The sequence below is a fragment of the Canis lupus genome, chromosome 26 (genome assembly GCF_048164855.1).
Source record: "Canis lupus baileyi chromosome 26, mCanLup2.hap1, whole genome shotgun sequence".
Classification (NCBI taxonomy): domain Eukaryota; kingdom Metazoa; phylum Chordata; class Mammalia; order Carnivora; family Canidae; genus Canis; species Canis lupus.
In genome coordinates, this window is record NC_132863.1 from 4,324,789 (window position 1) to 4,344,200 (window position 19,412).

A 19,412-nucleotide genomic window follows, 5' to 3' on the forward strand; every position below is an offset into this window, starting at 1 on the left:
TCTCACATCCCCACCAGCAGTGTATGAGAGGTTTTCTCCATATTCTCACCAACACCAGTATTACTTTTTTTTTACTTAATTAATTTATTTATGATAGTCACAGAGAGAGAGAGAGAGAGAGAGAGAGAGAGAGAGAGGCAGAGACACAGGCAGAGGGAGAAGCAGGCTCCATGCACCGGGAGCCTGATGTGGGATTCAATCCCGGGTCTCCAGGATCGCGCCCTGGGCCAAAGGCAGGAGCCAAACCGCTGCGCCACCCAGGGATCCCAGTATTACCTTTTTTGATTCTAGCCATTGCAGTGGGAATGAGGATACCTAGTGATATTTCGCTGTGATTCTCACTTGCATTTCCCTGATGACTAATGATGTCCAGCATTTTTTCATGTACTTGTTGGTCAAATGTATATTTTCTTTGGAGCCATGTTGATTCAGATCCTTTGCTCATTTTTAAGTTGGATTAGTTGTCTTTTTATTATTGGGTTATAAAAATTCTTTATATATTATGGATACAAATCTCTTTTTAGATAAATGATTTGCAAATATTTCTCCCATTCTTTTTGCTTTCCTTTTTTTTTTTTAAAAAATATTTATTTATTCCTGAGAGAGAGAGAGAGGCAGAGATACAGGCAGAGGGAAAAGCACGCTCCACGCACTGAGCCCAATGCGGGACTTGATCCTGGGTCTCCAGGATCAGGCCCTGGGCCAAAGGTGGCACTAAACTGCTGAGCCACCAGGGCTGCCCTCTTTTCACTTTCCTGATGTGTCCTTTGCAGCAAAAAAAGTTTTAATTTTGATGAAGTCTAATATATCTGTTTTTCTCTCTTCAGGGCTTTTGGTGTCATAACAAAGAAAGCATCGCCTAATGCAAGGTCACAAAGATTTACATTTATGTTTTCTTTTAAGAGTTTTATAATCTAGCTCAGCTCTTATATTTAGGTACTTGATCTATTTTGAGTTAATTTTGTATACAGTGCAAGCTTCATTCTTTTGCAGGTGGCTATCTAGTTGACCTAGCACCCTATGTGGAAAGACTATTCTTTCCCCCACTAAATGGTTTGGTGCCTTTGTGAAAAATTAAGTGACCATATATGTAAGGAGTTGTTTCTGGATTATCAATTCTAAATTGTATATATTGATATTTTATTAATCTGTATGTCTATTGCAGTCCCACACTGTCTCAATTACTACATTTTTAAAAAATTTCATTTATTTATTAATGAGAGACAGAGACAGAGACAGAGAGAGGGAGAGAGAGAGAGAGAGAGAAAGGCAGAGACACAGGCAGAGGGAGAAGCAGGCTCCATGCAGGGAGGGAGCCTGATGTGGGACTCGATCCTGGGTCTCCAGGATCAGGCCCTGGGCCGAGGGTGGTGCTAAACCCCTGAGCCACCTGGCCTCCCCATTACTATAGTTTTTAAAGTAAGTTTCAAAATTGGGAAATATGAGTGCTCTGACTCTGGTTTTCTTTTTTAAGACTGTTTTAGCTATTCTAGTTCCCTTGGATTTCCATATGAATTATAGGATCAGCCTGTCAATTTCTACAAAGAAACCAACTTGAATTTTGATGGGCATTGCATTTATCACTTTGTTTTTTGATGACACTTCAAATGAATATGCTATTTATGTTTATGCCATGAAATTTCGCTCCAATGGCAATGTGGTCCCAAGTTTTCCCATTAAACAATTAGAAAGCTTAAAATGACATGCTTATTTAGGACTTTACATACGAACACAGGCCTTTAGTTTCCTTAACGACTTTATTTCCAACAGTCGTTACTCAGTCATAAAAATCATCAAAATCATTGGCGGATGTGTTACGGTTTCTAGGACGTAAAGCAGCTTCAATTTCTGAGTTACTGTCATCAGACTCACCCCAGAAGGCTGGAAAAGAAAACCAGACAGCTATTTAACATCTCTCCACTCTGATCAGCTTGTCTTCAACAGCCAGACAAGGCCTGCAAAAGGCCTACCAGGGACATGGAGGGATGAACCCAACCACATGTGTCTGGAATGTGTGTCAATACTGCACAAATGCGAACATTTCAGTGTGTTCTATGGAAAACACTGCAGAATATTTCCTTCCCTTCTTGTGACCACCTCCTTACTGTAGGACGGGGGTTTAAGACCAGGGAACCATAGAAGCACAGCTAGCTAAGTATTTCATCAGACCGGGGACCACCTCAGCTCTGCTGCTCTGGCACTTTGATCTCCTCTGGTCTTCATAAGAGCAGATGAGAGAAGGGAAGATGTGGTGAAAGGAAAGAAGTGAGGTGCATACTGAGACCAGGCCTTGGGTGCACATAGCTTACTTGGGAGGTGATCCCTGGGAATGATGGGAGCAGCTAGAAGAGTGACACAGGAAGCAAGAGCCCACAGCGGGGTGGGCAGTAGACAGGAGGCTCAGTCCTGAGGGTACCCTCTGAGACACTCAGAACTCTCCTCAAACTGTCCCAACAGAGCAAGGAAGTGGGGTTATTTCCCAACCTACTTCCACTTCTCATTGGTTGAGAGTTATTCTCAACCAGGGCACCCAGTCCCTGGCACTCTGGGCAGCCCCGTGGGGATGGTGCATGCTTCCAGGGCCAGAGAAAGCCCTCAGGCTGAGGCTAGCTGCCTGCAGTGGAAGGCCACGGCTGCCTGCAAACGGTGCTGCGATCTCCAAGATAGTAGGACAGAATGTGAGGGGGCATGGTCTGCTCAGTGACCATCTCCACGACCACTGTTATCTCCATGGGACTCACTGCCTGCCACTCTGTGATGATGGCTTATATTGAACCCCATTTCATCCTTGTACCAACCTGGGAAGGCAAGTATGACTGCCTCCATCAACTGAGCAAACAGGCGGAGAGGCTGTGACCACCCTGATCACAGCATTGGTGGGTGCTCCAGCCAGGAGTCCCATCCAGTATGTCTGACTTACACCTACACTCTCGATCAGGGCCCACTGGGAAGGGGGTCTAAGCAGACAGAGTAGGGGAGCCCAAGCTCCAAGGGATATGCCACAGCATTAGCATGCAAGGTGGAGGAGGTGCTCCCTGTGAGCTGAGGGTTCAGAGACGAATAGGGGCTCAGAGTGCGAAGGAAAAGGGTAGGAGCAGTATGAGGAAAGGCACAGAGGTACAAGTGTGGTATCCAGGCACACCTCATTTTCTCTGTGCTTTCAGAGATTGTGTTTTTTACAAATTGAAGGTTTGTGGCAACCCCACATCAGGCAAGCCTACTGGTGCCATTTTTCCAATAGCATTTGTTCATCTTGTGTCCCCGTCACATTTTGGTAATTCTCTCATTATTTCAAACTTTTCCATTATTATTTCATTTCATACAGTGACCTGTGATTAGTGATCATGACTCGCAGAAAGCTCAGATGACAGTTAGCATCTTTTAGTAATAAAGTGTTTTAAAAATTATTTTAAATTATGTTAATTAACATTTTTTTTAGACATAATGCTGTTGCATACTTAAGAAACTACAGTATAGTGTAAACACAACTTTTATAGGCACTGGGAGACCAAAAAATTTATTTGGTGTTATTACGATAATGGCTTTATTGCAGTGGTCTGGAACCAAGCTGCAATGCCTCCGAGGTATGTCTTTATTTGGAAAAAAAATGACTTAAGTCACGACCAGAAGAAGACAAGACCTTGCAAGGCACTGAGCTGGAAACAAGGGAAGGGATAGACTACAAGGGAGAAAGTTACAGACTCTATCCTGCACATAGTGGGGGACACCAGCAATTTTTAACCAGGAAGGTAAGAAGGTTCATTGAGGTTTTGGATGCTGGTGGCCAGGTAGAGGACAATCAGGACTTGGGGAGGGACTGGATATAAGGAAGCCAGTTAGTCTAATGCAAGAGCCCTGTCATGTCATGAGCAGTGGGTACTTGTGGGCACTCGCTGTGAGGTTGGGGACAGAGGCAAAAAACATTTCATAGGTAGAATATACCCGTGTTGACAACCAAGTGGATGTGGAGGCCAAGATACCCTGTGTTCATACTTGCAAATTAGAATGCTAAGCCATCGTGGCCCGTGGCCCCTCATGTGTCGTCAGGTCCCTGCCCTGCCACCGAAGAATGGTGCCTCGAGCAGCCCTCCCCTCCCCTCAGAAATGGGGAGGTGGAACGGCCCCCTGTGATCACAGGCACACTTCAGGCTCCTTACACGATGATGCAGAAAACAAATAGAAGGTCACAAACAACTCTTGATTAAAGCACAAAAGGAATCCTCTTACCTTTAGACTCTAAATTGGTAGTTAATTTCTTTTCGTTTTCATACCTGAAAGATAAAGAAATAGCCTAAGTCCTGAAAAAAAAATGACAATCAGACTGATATTTTTACAATGAGTGCATCAGCAAAGAAGCACGTACGATGCACGGAAAGGCCAGATATTTTATGTGTGCTCTCCAAGTCTTAAGAACAAGAAGAAAATGTCAGGACCACAGTGGCCAGAGGTGCTCGCTGATGCTTTGGGGGGTGGGTCCCTACTGTGACAGCATCACTCGTGTCCCTGAGCGCATTCCCTACTGGCTCTGCAGAGACCAGGTCAGTCTGTGCCTGCCGCTTGCAGCTAGACAACGAGGACATGGTCAGTGAGGCAGAGCACCGACTTCCCTCTGACAGCCCTCTAAAAACCACAAAATGCCAGAGCTTTGGCACTCTCAAACAAGCTAAAAGTCAAGTACCTGAAGTAGAGAATCCGGGATGGAATGCAAGAAGCTAGTGAGGAAGTGAAGACTCCTCTCCATCAAGCCAGTGATGGCAATCCTTAACAGCTTAGTAAGGGAGTGCAGAATAAACTCCCATTGTGCTTACAGAAATGCACTAAGGCACGGGAAAGAAAGACAAGGATCCCGGGCACCACTGTGTAAGTTTCTAGGTGTCACATGCACAAGATGTTAGTGTTTATGGCATCAAATACTAGCAATGTGGTCCTGGCAGGGTATCTGCTAGCATTTACATTTACAGATTATTTCATTAGAACAGATTCCACCCAGCCTTTTAGTTGAGTAGAATGAAGAAAACAGTTGCCAATGTGCACGGTCTGCTCCTGACCGGGACTCCGGTCCTCTTGACATAGGAAACACTGTTAACTCACCTTCTCCCTCCCTATGGCTAACCTGTGGCTTAAAAATCTGCTCTTTGCCATAGGTAATATTATTTATGTTTTTTCTTCTGTAAAATAAGCTCCAGTCAGGTTATTACTTTCTAGGCTCAATATCTTTCCACGCTTCCTTTAAACTTGGTACCTGTTTCATGATCTGCCATGACCACCTAGGGGCCGGAGCTATTTCCCCACGAAGAAGGGGCACCCCCATGGCCATCTGAGAGGGTCTGGCACTCACCAGCAGACATGGAGGTGGCAGAAAGGTGCTGCGCACATGGATCCATCTGACATGAAGTACTTAGCCTACACACACCCCCCCCCACACACACACATACACACTCTAAATGCAACTATTGTGTTGTGTGTCTACTGTTTACCTACTTCCCATTTCATGAGGACACTGGTCCAGAGGCGGAGGGCAGAGGTTGGTTATAACAATGCTGGTGGGGTACAGAGAGGATAATTTTCCAGCTGTAGCAAGGAGAGCTGCAGGGGGAGAGGGGGAGAGAGCCAAGGGCTGGGAGAACTGTGAGAACAGAGTGGGTGGTAAGTGGCTGTAGGACCCCTGAGAAGGCAGGGTACCTCCTGGGCTCTGCTTTTAAAAGCTGAAGCAAACCTGGGACAGAGGAAAGGGGGATGCGGTGAGATGTGGTAGTGGAGCCCTTGGCAAGAGCAAGTGCAGAATAGCCAGTGAGCACAGGCCAGATCCCAGGGTGGAGGTTGGGGCAGCCACTTCTCGGAGCTCCAGAAACATGGCCAGGGCTCGCTCTACTTGGTTGCCTTCAAAGCGTCCTGTGGTCAACATGTCCATTCATGACCAAATTCACAATCTCCCCAGCGTGGTTCCCTTCCCCTGCCAGGCCAGGCCCCTCAAGTCTCTGTCAAAGGCACCTGGACCCTCTGCTCCCTCCCCAACTCCTTCTACTCCTGGACCCTCCTGCACCCAATCAAGGCCTACGTTCCACCAATTTATTTTCTAGTACTTCCTGAAGTCATTGCTCTTCCCTCTAGGCTGCCACCAACTATCCAACTACACCATCATCTCTTGCCTGGACCTTTGGAACAGCCCCTGATTGATGATGCCAAAAACATCATGTCCCCTGTAGTCCATTTTCCACTCAGCAACAAGAGTGAACTTGTTGAAACACAAGCCTGATTATCTCCACTTCATCGCTAAAGCCCCATGACGCCTTCCTATTGTTTTTTGGCAAAAGCCCTGAATCCTGAACAGCACCTCCAAGGTTGATCTCCAGACTTGGGTGGGCCCTTCAGCTCCTCATTCCTGCCCTCCCTCACCGCCACATTGAGTCCTCATCCAGGTTGCTGTCTCACACTCATCTGTGTAACTGAAGCATATATGATCACTCCCCCTATAGAGTGTGAACTCCACGAAGGTAGCGACTGTACCTGTTTCAGCTTACCTGGGTAACCTAGTGCTTTGCACTTAGTGGGTGCTTGGGGCTTACATATGAATGAAAAGAGGAACCTCACCAAGAGCAGGGCCCTGCTTAAAGACCCCTAACCAATATTTGCTGACACATTATTTGATTGGCATATTTTTACTTATGGGACTTCAGAATCAGGTTGTTGAAGTTTCTTACTGGAAATGGGCAAGAAATATGTTGCAGAACTAATAAATGCATGTAGTTCACCCACTGAGAAAGGTGGACAATGCTTCCAGGTGTTTCCTATTCCATCCCCACACCTTAGGGGCAATATTTTTTTCCCTGTGGGAAACCATCTCTGCACGCCAATGTGACACCCCAAAGTTGATCTGGAGTGTCACAAATCTCAAATTGATCACACACACAATTCTTTGGGTCAACAGTTCTTTCTGAGCTGCACCTAATGTGTAAAGCTAAGATGAGACCATGGTGGGAGAGCTTTCCCTGTAATACTGGATATAGCCAACTTGTTTAGCTACTATGGTCAGTAAGAGAAAGAACACTTTCACTTCGGAGGGCATAAGAAATGGAAGAGTTAGTCTTAGAGGCCATGAGATAGGGTCACCATATTCTATCACATGTGTTTGGAAGCTTGGAATCTGACTGCTCCACTTTCTTTGAGGGCAGGGAAGAAACATTTCCATCTTAAAAAGCCCAGGTCGGCAAAGGTTTGCTAATAAAGAGCCAGAAAGCAAATGGTTTGGGTGTTGTGGGCCATATGGTCTCAGCTACAACTACTCACTTTGTGTGCTTGTAGCGTGACAACAGTCCCAGTGGACAATGTGTAAACTGACAGACATGGCTGCATTACAATTCAACCTCATCTATAGGCACTAGAATTTGAATTTCATAGAACTTTCAGGTGTCGGGGATCCCTGGGTGGCGCAGCAGTTTGGCGCCTGCCTTTGGCCCAGGGCGCGATCCTGGAGACCCGGGATCGAATCCCATGTCGGGCTCCCGGTGCATGGAGCCTGCTTCTCCCTCTGCCTGTGTCTCTGCCTCTCTCTCTCTCTCTGTGTGACTATCATAAATAAATGAAAAAAAAAAAAAAGAACTTTCAGGTGTCGCACAATATTATTCTTTGGATTTCCCTCAACCATTTAAAACTGCAAAAATCACTCTTAGCTTGCAGGCTGCACAGGACCAGGCAGTGGCCAGGCCAGGACTTGGCCCTTGGGCCACAGCACACCATGCCTGCTGCATGGGTGACACGCACCATACTTGCAGCCCACCAAAGGGCCTACCTTTCCTCTGCATGGGTCTTTCATGGGTAACTTTTGGAATCGAAGATAGCAGACTTGATTTTTCCCCTAAAAGTTTACTTTTAGACTTTACTTCTAAATTCTGCAGAATTTCCCAGGAGGTTTGGTAATTTCTCCCTTAGTGAACACCACATACCCATGAAGGGGACTCTCAATGGTTAACCTCCTGCCATATTGGCTTTATCACATACCTTCCCTCTGTCTATCCATTAAGCCATCTTATTTTTTGATGCATTTCAGTAATTGTTTATAAATTTCTCTGCCATTGACAAACCAGATTAGGACAACTCTAATCAAAGTCACTTTTGTTCTCATTCTTGCTAAACTTAAGAAGTTAAGGTTGGCTAGGGTCTTAACAGGTTTTATTGTAAGAACAGTACCTGGCACCTACACATGCAATCATGGTGACAGAGTATTAAAGAATTATGTGTGTCAACTGTTCATTTTATAGAATCAAAAGGCTAGAGTCACTTAGTCAACACAGTCATCATAAACACAAAGTTAGAAGGCCAGGCCTATTGTAAACATGAAGTTTTGCTTTGTGGAACCAGCAAGCAGAGGCAAAAATGAGGTGTGGAAAATCTATGAGTTTCTAAGAAATCTATTAATAAATGATAGCTGAGCATTTATGGATTATCAATCCAGCACTTTCACTGTATGGGTGGTGGGGCCCAGAGAGGTTGAGTGAAGGGTATGTCCCAAGGCATACTGAGCCAGCAGATGGTGGGGCAGAGGTGGGACAGGGCTCCTCCTGTAACACTGAGGCTTCCCAAAGGCACACGCGGCAAACAATTGTCTCCATGGGCACTTGTGAGAAGTGCTCAAACAGCAGGGTGGGGAGAATCTGGGTTGGGACACCTAGTCCCAACCTGGGACAGCAGGATTGCTGATGGGAGACAGTGTCAGCTCTGGGGCCAGACAGCGTCTACGCTCAATGCTCGACTCTGGTCCCTGTGTGGCCCTGGGCAAGTTCCCAACCTCTCTGAGAATCCCTTTTCTGTCTGCAAAATGGGGTAGTAAGGCCTTCCTTGCAGTGTTCTGCTAAGCTTTGAGACAATCCTGCTCAACAGCCTGGGTACAGCAGGCCTTGGGGAGCAGCACTGCTGCACAGTCAAGACTTTTGGGAGAACAAGGCACATGCTTGGTTTAGTGATGTACAGTCATGGGGTCTAAGTGGAGGGGACAGGTCCTCTGGCACAGTGGCCAAGGAAAGGAAAAGTCTGGGTCCAGACTGAAAAGAAACAGGCTCAAGATGCATGAAGTCTCCTCCTTGAGGAGCCTGATGGGTAGGAGCCCTGAGGACAGGGAAATTGCCTCTGCCAGGCCCGACACATGCAGTGGGCAGAGGCATCTCATCTGCAATAAGCTGTTTGTTCGTCTACCCACTCATTCACTCACTCATTCACTCTCTCATAAATCTCATACAGGTGACACTACACATCAGCTCTGTGCTGGCCCTACAGCAACAAACAAGACACATTTGATCTCTGTCTGGGCCTCTACTGCTCCAGTGAAACCAAATTAAGAATGTGACACAAGCCAAAATAAAAGGCAACTGTGGAATGAGCTGAGAATTGACGGCAGCTAAATTGGGTGGCAACATCCAGGCCCCATTTGTACCAAGAGCCCATAAGGCCATGTCAGGTTCAGGACCAGGAGCCAGACATCATTTCTCCAACAGACAGGATGGCAGTCTGGTCAGGACCCCAGGAAGGCACTCTTGGGTGTATGGGTGTGTATGGGTGTGTAAGTGTCCACACTCATACACTGCAGAACGCACGAGCACACCACATGCAGTCAAAATGGGTCTCCCTTTGGAAATGTGAGTGTGCACCTGGCCCTCCTCCTTCCACACACTTGTGTGGACAGAGACATTTGGACATTTGTGGAATGCGTAATTCCCTGTGGCTGGGGTACGTGATGCCGTCTAGAGGTGAGGGCATCTAAGACAGATGCTTGAGTAAATGGTGGGGCTATATACAGATGCTCACTCATTCAGCAAGTCCAATAGTTATTGAGCACTGGCAATTGAGGAAAACCTCCCAAGCCCCAGTGAGGAGCTTACAGTGGGGGCAAGGTATTTGCAAATGGCTGCCACCCCTATGCTACAGATGACACTGGAAGTAGCCACAGGGCCACAATAGGGGCATCTATATGACCAGATCCTCCGCTTTGGAAACTTTTAGAACGTTAATAGTTAAGCCTTGACAATCTAGTAGGCATCAGCCACACGGTAGAGTGGGGCAGAAGAATTCTGGCAAAAGAGGAGGAATAGAAGCCGGGGCACATGACACAGCAGGTTGTATGAGGGCATGACATGAGGCTGTCCAGTGGGCACAGAGACATGGAGGAGCAGGCAGGGGGGCACTGCAGACTGTAGGACCTGTGGTGGTTGAGCGGGGTGTGGGCAACAGGAACCATGAGGGTTCAGCAGCAGAGATGCAACCTTCAGGCTAGTGTGTCAGACACTAATTCTTGGCCCTGTGGGAAGAGGAATCTGGAAAACAGCCAGATCTGAGAGATGTCCTAACATTAGTAACACAATGACTCTCAACCTCATGGTCAAGATCATTATTTTAAAGGAAAAAAAGTGTCCACAGCCTGTAAACAAACTACCCAAGTTATTGTGACTTTGAGGTCATGTGTGGAGTCTAGCAACGAGACTTAAGATCCTGCTGAGGGCAGGGTCTATGGTGTCAGGGACAATGAGGAGGGATTCCTAGTGGGAAGTGCCCTTCCAGTTCTAGGGTCTCACTCTGAGACTGAAAATAACTAAGTAATGGGAAGATGTGATCTCAAAACTCTGAATTCTAATTTTGAATGATTTGACTGCTAGCTAAAATAAATTATTAAAATGTCTCCAACAGCATCTTCAGCTAGAATTTTCCTCAAAAAAAGACATATTTCTGAAAAACCAGAAGGCATAAAACAATTCAGAAAGTGAAGAAAAAAAAGAAGAAAAAGAAGAAGAGGAGGAGGAGGAAGAGGAAGAAGAAGAAGAAACAACCCACAAGTATGCAAGTATGCCAACCAATCTCTGTAAATGCTAACTTTAAGTTTTAAGGGCTGATGGAAGGCGGACAGTTTTAATTTGACAAAGTCCGAGCGCCCCCTGATGGTTAGCTAGGGACCCTGCAGCAAATGCCTTTTTTTTTTTTTTTTAAGCTGCCTAGAGTCCACTTGTTAACTACTTCCTTTCAGTTAGTCAAGCAAGTGACTGATCTTTCATGCTCTGTATAGAAAAAATAAAGTGTGTGGGTTTGTGATGAGAAACAGGTAGGATATTTAGGCAGCTGCTTACTTAGTAGAATTTAAGGGGAATGCAGATTTGGTAAGCCAGAGACGAAGAATGGGAGCTTTAATAGGAAACCTTAAAGCACTCCCAGGAAAACCACATTTTTATTTCACTGGAATGGCTTCCTTGTGATCTCTGTGTTATCCCAAGGGAAAAGGGCACAGTGACCAAGCAGGAAGAGAGAGAGCAGTCCCCACCACAGCATCAGCTGCAGCCTGGCGCCCTCCGCTGGCCGCTCCCGGCTGCAGGGTGGGCAGGAATGCCACCCACAGTGGCCCTGCCAGGGTGCTGCAGCTGGGTGACTTCTGCTACCTTTCCCCCAGGCAATTATGTTGCAAGCACACATCCTTTTCTTTGGGTAAAATGTTATCTCGATCCAGCCGGTAAACTGAAGTTACACGGCAGGCTGTTAAAATATACTCTCAATTGAATAAATGGATCGGGAGCGTGAAAAACGCTTCCTGGGGAAGGTAAAGCGAGACAATGTTTGCAGAGGAGAGGAAGCTCTGGCATGCACCCCTGAACAAAAGGGAACAAGTGGTCTTTACTCAGAGAACGGCTTCCTATTAGGACTCACTCCTTCGTACATTATGCCTTTCATCCCCACTCAACCACAAAATGATTTTGCTGAAGCAAATACAATGGTAGAAAAAGATTTACACTGAAAGAATCTTTAATAATAAACTGTTGCCGATCTGCCTACTTGCCCGTGATTTATAATACAATAAACATCGGATTCTATTACGGCTCATGCACTGAAGCTGCTGCTCTGAAAATCGGAATATGAAAGCACCCAGATCCCACCACCATCACAATGAAATGAGCATGTATAAATGTGCTAAGAGTATCTCTTTGCATCTTTTATAGCTTGTGTGTATTAATCTGCAACGCTTATTAAGAAAGTCATTGCTATGCAAAGCAGCACCCAATCTCTTTCTCTGGCTTTTCAACAGAGTGCACTGTTTAGCCAATAGGACGGACCCTCTGGCCCTCATTCTGCATTCATCACAGGCAACATTTGCACAATGTATCTCTCAAAGGCGGCTGAAAAGAAGGCCTTAATACTCATGTAAACAACTGCAAACCAATTACTTAATGAATCAGGCCCACACATAATGAGGTGCAGACAAAGAGCTATAAATGCATTTTTGCACCCAAGCCGCTGCTTTAAAGTAAAATCCCTCAGCTGTAGTTTGGGCTTAACTAGCACATCATAATTATTGTCTCTAGGACATCAGAGGAAGCCATTTTTTTTTTTTAAGGTCCAGCAGGGCTTTTTTTTTTCTTTTTTTTTTTTTGAGGTTGCTCATCAGCTCACTGACAAAATAGAGCAAAGAAGAATTTTTAAAAGTGCTACAGCAGCACTGCACTGTTATGTTTATTCTCAAGTACTGGGTTTCGAGACCACTTGTAAAAGCAATAAAGCACAAGGAGTGACTGCAGTAAGTGGGATCCTTAAATGTAAGCCTCTAAGAAATTTCAGTGAATCCAAGCACAAACAGCAAACCCAGAGCTCTCCAAAGCCCAGGGTGCCGTACTGACAACACCAAACCCAGCACAGGAACCACACCATGTCCAACAGCACGCCAAACCCACACACTCAACGCCTGCACCTTTTCATCACTGGATTATCAAGGGTCTAGACCAAAGGTTCCTTGAAGGCCTTTTTTTTTTTTCTCTCTCTTAAAGGACTTGATGAGATGACCTGTAATTCATTTAGAAAGTTAATTTCATCCAGGAACAATAGGTCTCTGCCTTGGAATGAAGGGGGAAGAAAGTGAGAATTTAGTGAAATACAGACACAAGGCTGAGTAAATTTCCTGGGGCCCAGCTGCTTTCTCAATGTATTTTAAAACTGCGTCAAGAGCATATATATATAAAGACAAGTTAAGGAAGGATTGAGGTTTTTAGTGCCTCTATGATATAATGGAAAAAGCACTTCTAACAATCTTTAACAACTACAGATGTATCATGGAGCCAAATGGTAACAGGGAGCCCTGAAACCACCTGTAGAACTTACTACCTTTTAAATTTTCCTTTAGAAGACCCAGAACTTGAATTTATCCAAAAAAAAACAAAAAACAAAAAACAAAAAACAAACAAACAAAACAAAAAAACTTTAACACTCTTCCTGTCCCGTGCTTCATTTCCTCCCACTTCCTTCAAAAACAAGGATGAAAACCCAGGTACTAAAGATGCTGGTTTCTGATAACCACATGAGTAATTTTCTAAAATTGAACTTGTCAGGTTTCTAAATGCAACAATCTAATTTTATTTTATTATTTTTTTAAATACTTTTTTTTTAAATATGTTATTTATTTATTCATGATAGGCACACAGAGAGAGAGAGAGAGAGAGGCAGAGACACAGGCAGAGGGAGAAGCAGGCTCCATGCAGGGAGCTCAATGTGGGACTCGATCCGGGTCTCCAGGATCAGGTCCTGGACTGAAGGCGGCGCTAAACCGCTGAGCCACCAGGGCTGCCCAACAATCTAATTTTAGAAGATCAATCTCATTTTAAGATATTCCAGGTCCTAAAAATATTACAATGTTTTTCACAATATAAGTGAAAGCAGGACTTTTTTTTTTTTTTTGCGTTTAAAAAATACGTTTCTGGATCAAATCACTATCTTATGGGACATTATATGTGACATTAGAAATGTGATGTTTCTGTTTGAAAATTTCATCAGGATAAGAAGTTAATTCAAATATAACTCAATCATCTAAAGGACAGGGTTTTAATTGGGAAATGTTATCAAAAAAGGAAATTTGTGTGGTTTTAAACAACATGTAGCCCGAAGCCAAAACAGTAAGTATCTCCTCAGGCAACTGCTTCTATTCCCATCAATAAATTCTTTCTGACCCAACGCCACTGCCCCGTCAGTATTTCATGTCAGTGACAAATCCAGCACACAACTGGCCAGCTCACTTATTGTTGTCTGGAAAAGTTATGAGAAGGGCTACAGTTCCCCAAATGTGAAAGGATGAATTTTGTTCTTTATGGACAATAAGCAGGGAAGAAGCAGGAAAGGAAAGGGTAACCTGGCCCAAAGGCTTGGTGAAAAAGAGGAATACAAAAACAAGTCCCCAGCAATTGCCAGTATACATGTCAGCCGCCTCAGGAAGAAGAAACAGGCCACTTTATTTCTTTTAAGGCCCGAGGTTTTCTCTCTGCCCTTTTCCGACACACTCCATTATGTGGTCTCTAAGCAGCCCTACTGCGAGCAGCTGTAGCCGCTAATTTGTGGTTCACTGAGGTGTCAATTGAGTCTTAAACCAACGAAACAACAGCTGCAAAACAATGCTTGGCTCTGGTGCAAATATTTTCAAAGGTAGACTGAAGTTTCGACTGTTATTTCAGATCAACAAAAACCCAAACCCTAACCTTCCCTCGAGTCACAACAACAAAATAATATGCAGCCAGAGTTTCATTCATTAACAGAGTGACATTTCTCTTCTTGTCGCCACTGTTCAGAAAGGCTTTCACGACTTTACCTTGACAAAGGACTTTCTTCACTCGATGAAAAACTAGCCTCTGAAGCAATTTTGTTAGTTGTCTTTGTCTTGAATGTCCCGCTGCTAATGTTCAAACCTGTGATAAGCACAAACGTAGAGAGTGAGTGCTGGCCACCACGCAGTGAAGGACTGCGCTGAATGGAGCAGCAGCCGCACAATAACTTTGGTGAAACAAATGTCGACGGGGAAGATGCTGTTCAAGCCACAGCAGGCAAGGGAGCTTCTGAGGCCAGGAACTACATGTTGGCAGAATACTGAAAGGAAGTGTGTGTGTGTGTGTGTGTGTGTCGGGGGGGGGGGGGGGTGGTCCTGTGACACACAGCAGTCACAAAAAGTAAAAATCACTCAAGGAGCTCTAGTTTAAATGACCAAGACACACGTGTACACACATGGGTGTCTCCCCTGGCACTAGGCACTCACTGATAATTCACCTTGTAACATGAGGACACAGTACTGAGAGATCACCAAAATGATGGGTGCTAGGAACCAGGGCTCAGAAATCACTGATTCCCCAGGATGACAGTGATCCCTCTGTCGAATCCTCTTTTTTACCATTTTGTGGAGGAGAATGAACCTCCATTGAAAGCTATCAAGGCCACTCATTAACCAATCTGGAAAGGTTGATGGGGAAGACACACAATCCACCTCTTCCTTGCAGGTGGGGGGAGGGGGTCGGACCACCCCTGTATCCTGGGCACCTTGGATGTGTCAGCTACCAATCTGATTCCAAAGTGGTGGTCACAGGTGTCACAGATGGAGGTGCATGGGCATCGCTGGGAAAGGCACTGGCCGAATTTCTGACCTGTAACCTGCTCCCCCTCACAGGACCTTTGCAGCCAAGTGATACTTAACAAGGTGTCCACATTCATCTGAAGAGAGTTCCCACATGCTTAACAAGACAAGTTCTTGAAAACAAAGGCAGGAGGTTTAAGCAGCTTACCTTGGTGACAGGTCCAGAGACAGAGCCTAAGACATCTGATGCAAAAAGTAACTGAAGTCTGCACTTTTTCCACAGTTAGACATAGGGGTGGCTCCCGAGCTCAGGGCCCACATCCCTCCTGCTACCCTGTAACCAGGCTGTGAGGTCTAACATGGGTATGTGGCTTCCATTTCCCTCTGCCCTCCCCGCCCACTTCCCCGCTTTTCTTTGGAGCTCAGAGAAGTCCCTAGGAAAAGGTAATGGTGACCAAAGGTAAAATATCAGAAGCAGCATCTAACTGTGATGACAGCCAGGACCATGAGAAGTCCTGTGATCTCAGTGCTAGAAAATCTGGAATCTTGCAAAACATACAGTGTCATTTCGAGGGTAGAGAGAGGAAATTGAATGTAGGGGTGCCTGACGATACAACCTATCCTGTTGCTTATGAAAAGGTTAATAAATGAATATATTGATTATTACTATATTAACAGTACCAAATTGTCTGATATACATCCAAGGGACTATAATTTCCTGTCTAATTTACTGATCTTTTGAGCCTGTCCAATTAACTATCGCAAATACACTTACCACAAACAGACTGGTGGTCACCTTCCAAACGGGTGTGTTTGCTGACTGGCTGTACTGCTCTGAGAGAAGCATCACTCTCTTGGGGCCTCATTTGTAAAATGAGGGGTCAGATAAATTCTTTCTTTTTTTTTTTTTTTTTAAATACTTTCTAAGATCCCTCTGGACTTGAATTCTGTGACTTAAATGTGCAGAAGGTGATGAAAAGCCCAGGTGAGGGCTCACGCATGCTGTATCCTTCCCAAGTGCTAAAGACCTCCACCCAGGCAGAGGCCCTGCTTTCTACGGCAGCAGACTGCAAAGTCTCACATCTGCAGAGTTCAGACTATCACCACCACCACCACTCTCTGAGGACTTTAACAGGCTCTATGCTAGGCCTCCGTGAATCCTCAAAACACCTAAAATACTGAACTTTGCAGCAACTGATTTGAACACTAATACTATCTAGGAAATAGCTCTCCAAAGACAGAAAGCTAAGTTTAATGCACCATAAGTATGTCCCTCAAGAAAAAAAAGAACTATCTCATGAGATGATTGAGCAATCTAGATATGGACTGGGAATTACATGATATTAAAAAAAATTATTTATTCCAGTAGGTGAAATTGCAACATGGTGGTTTATGTAAAAATAAGAAAGTCATTAAAGCATTCTTTAATGTATTTACTTTAACAAAGGAGCTGAGGTGACTCATACTAAAAAAAAAGGTGTAATAAGAGAAAAACCACTGAAATCAATAAAAATACAGGAACAGAATATCTGAGAACAAAGAAAATTACAGTTACAATAAAAATCCTAGGTTGAAGGAACTACATTTAAGCTTAAAATTTAGCTTTACTGGGTTTTTAGAGTATTTTCTTTTAAAGAACCCCAAGTCCCCCAACATTCTGGAGAGGAAGGTAGCCCAGCATGATGCTCCCACTGATGATTAAGAAACTGGAAGATGTGGGAAAAAGAAGGAATTTGGCAGTGTCTCCAGTGGTACTTAGTGACAAGTTACTATTATGACATACCAGTAGAATCTGAGGGTCTGTTTGGACCGTTGCCATGCTGGGGGCCAGCACAGATCCAGGAGGGAAGACTGCCAATCTGTCGTTCATTAAGAACAGAAAAAGTACTGGTTTATTTTGACCTGGTGACAGCTTGTTACAAAGCAATCTCCAGAAACCTTCAAAGGATGAACCCTTGCCTGAACATACCATTCACTGCCACCCTAGGTCCCCTGGACACTGGTTTTGAGTGAATATGCCCCGCTTACCTGACAGCTGTAAGACAGAAACATCTGCTTTTTGGAATCTGTCTTCAGTGTGATTTATATTATCCTGAAGGGTAGACTGCTTCAGCAACTGATAGGCTTTTGTCTCTACAGATTTAAAAAAAGATACAGATAGCTGGATATACACATGTAAAAGAATGAATTTGGACCCTTGCTTTATACCACAGACAAAAATCAATTCAAAGTGGATTATAGACTTAAAACACAAGACCTAAGACTATTAAATCCCTGGAAGAAAACATGGCACAAAAGTTTCAGGACATTGGACTTGGCAATGATTTATTGGACGGCACCAGAAGCCTAGTTGACAAAGTTAAAAATGGACAAATAGGACTCTAACAAACTTAAAAACTACTGCATGTCAAAGGAAAAAAAATGAACAGAGTGAAAAGGCAACCTACAGAATGGCAGAAAATGATTGAAAAAACAGATTTGATTAGTGGTTAATATCGAGAATATATAAAGAACTTCTACAACTGCACAACAACAACAACAAAAATGATCCAATGAAAACATGGGGAAAGAACTTGAGCAGACATTTCTCCAAAGAAGACATACAAATGACCAATAAACACAAGAAAAGATGCTCAGAATCATTAATCATTTGGGAAATGGAATTGAAAACCACAATGAAATAGTCACATCTGACCCATCAGTATGATTAGTATCAAAACAACAGAAAATAACAAGTGTTGGCAAGGTTGCAGAAAAGTTGGAACCCTGTGCCTGGTGGTGGGAGTGTAGAATGGTGCTGTCATTCTGGAAAATACTATAGAGGTTCCCCAACAAGTTATGAAGAAAACTGCCACATGATTCAGCAATCCTACTTCTGACTATATATCCAAAAGAATTGAAAGCAGGATTTTGGATTTTTTTTTTTTTAAAGCAGGATCTTGAAGAGATACTGGCACACCCATGTTCACTGCAGCATTATTCATAATAGGCCAAGAGGCAGAAGGAACCCAAACATCCATCAACAGATAATGGACAAAACACGGCATAGACATACAACTGAATATTAAGCAGCCTTTCAAAAGAGGGAAATCCTGACACATGCTACGATATAGATGAACTTTGACGGCATTATGCTAAGTGAAATGAGCCGTCACAAAAGAATCAATATTGTATGATTCTGCTCATATAAAGTATTGAAAGTAGTCAAAATGATAGAAACAGAAAGTGGAAAGGTGGTCACTGAGGGCAAGGGGGAAGGGGAAATAGGTGTTAAATGGGTACAGTAGTTCAGTTCTGCAAGATGAAAAAGTTTCAGAGAGCTGGTGCACAACAATGTGAATATACTGACTACTACTGAACTGTACACTCAACTTGGTTAAGATGGTAAATTTAATGTTATATGTATTTTTTAAAATAATAATTAAAAAAAAAGTAGAGTGACCAGACATCCCAATTTGTCCATGATGATTCAGGTTCATGCCTGTTGTCCTGGTGTAACTATGAATAGAATTCCCTTTTATTGTCAAATGTTTCCTTGTTTAGATAGTGACTTGTCTGGTCATCTAAACCAAATGCAATGTGTTGGCACAGTCTGGCTGTGTCAGAAAAAAAAAACACAAACCTGTAAAAAACACTAGAACACCGACTGGATAGTTGATGATACTGATAAATTAATATTGGTTTAGTTGTGGGGAAAAAAAAAAAATCACATAAATACAGAATATTCTACTGTTCTCTACTACCAGAGAGAACTTTCTTAAATTCTTCATATGCCATTTACACTTTTCAAACACATGCAAATTATTTCTCAAGCTGTCACTTTTTAGAAATTCTGAAAAACAAAAAACAATTTAGTTGAACCCAGGTTTCAAGACTCACAAAGACAAGTTGTAGGAGTTCATCTAAAGTGGCCAAATTCTAGTCATTATTTTGAGTGGGTCTGGGGTAGGCTCCGCATCATAGTAAAATGGTTTCTTCTCTGGGGCCTTGCAGAAGCCACTAGAGGAACAAATCCAAGAGACAGCACTGATTTCCCTGGTCTCCTGGTCCCTCCGGAGCACTC

General features: G+C 43.9%; 1 protein-coding gene across 9 annotated transcripts in view; it reads right to left on the reverse strand.

Moving 5' to 3' along the window:
- Nucleotides 1-1,738: 1,738 nt before the first annotated feature.
- The window catches only part of KIZ (kizuna centrosomal protein), a 131,234-nt gene continuing 113,560 nt past the window's right edge, over nt 1,739-19,412 (reverse strand). For all 9 annotated transcript variants that reach the window (XR_012018139.1, XM_072799827.1, XM_072799824.1 and 6 more), the window contains 4 exons: nt 17,378-17,482; nt 14,597-14,693; nt 4,228-4,271; nt 1,739-1,881 (listed from right to left, as the gene is read on the reverse strand). Coding sequence is in view for 8 of the 9 variants with exons in the window: in XM_072799827.1 (XP_072655928.1) it covers nt 1,778-1,881; nt 4,228-4,271; nt 14,597-14,693; nt 17,378-17,482 (350 nt within the window). In the remaining variant the exon portion in view is untranslated. The remainder of the gene's footprint in view (nt 1,882-4,227; nt 4,272-14,596; nt 14,694-17,377; nt 17,483-19,412) is intronic.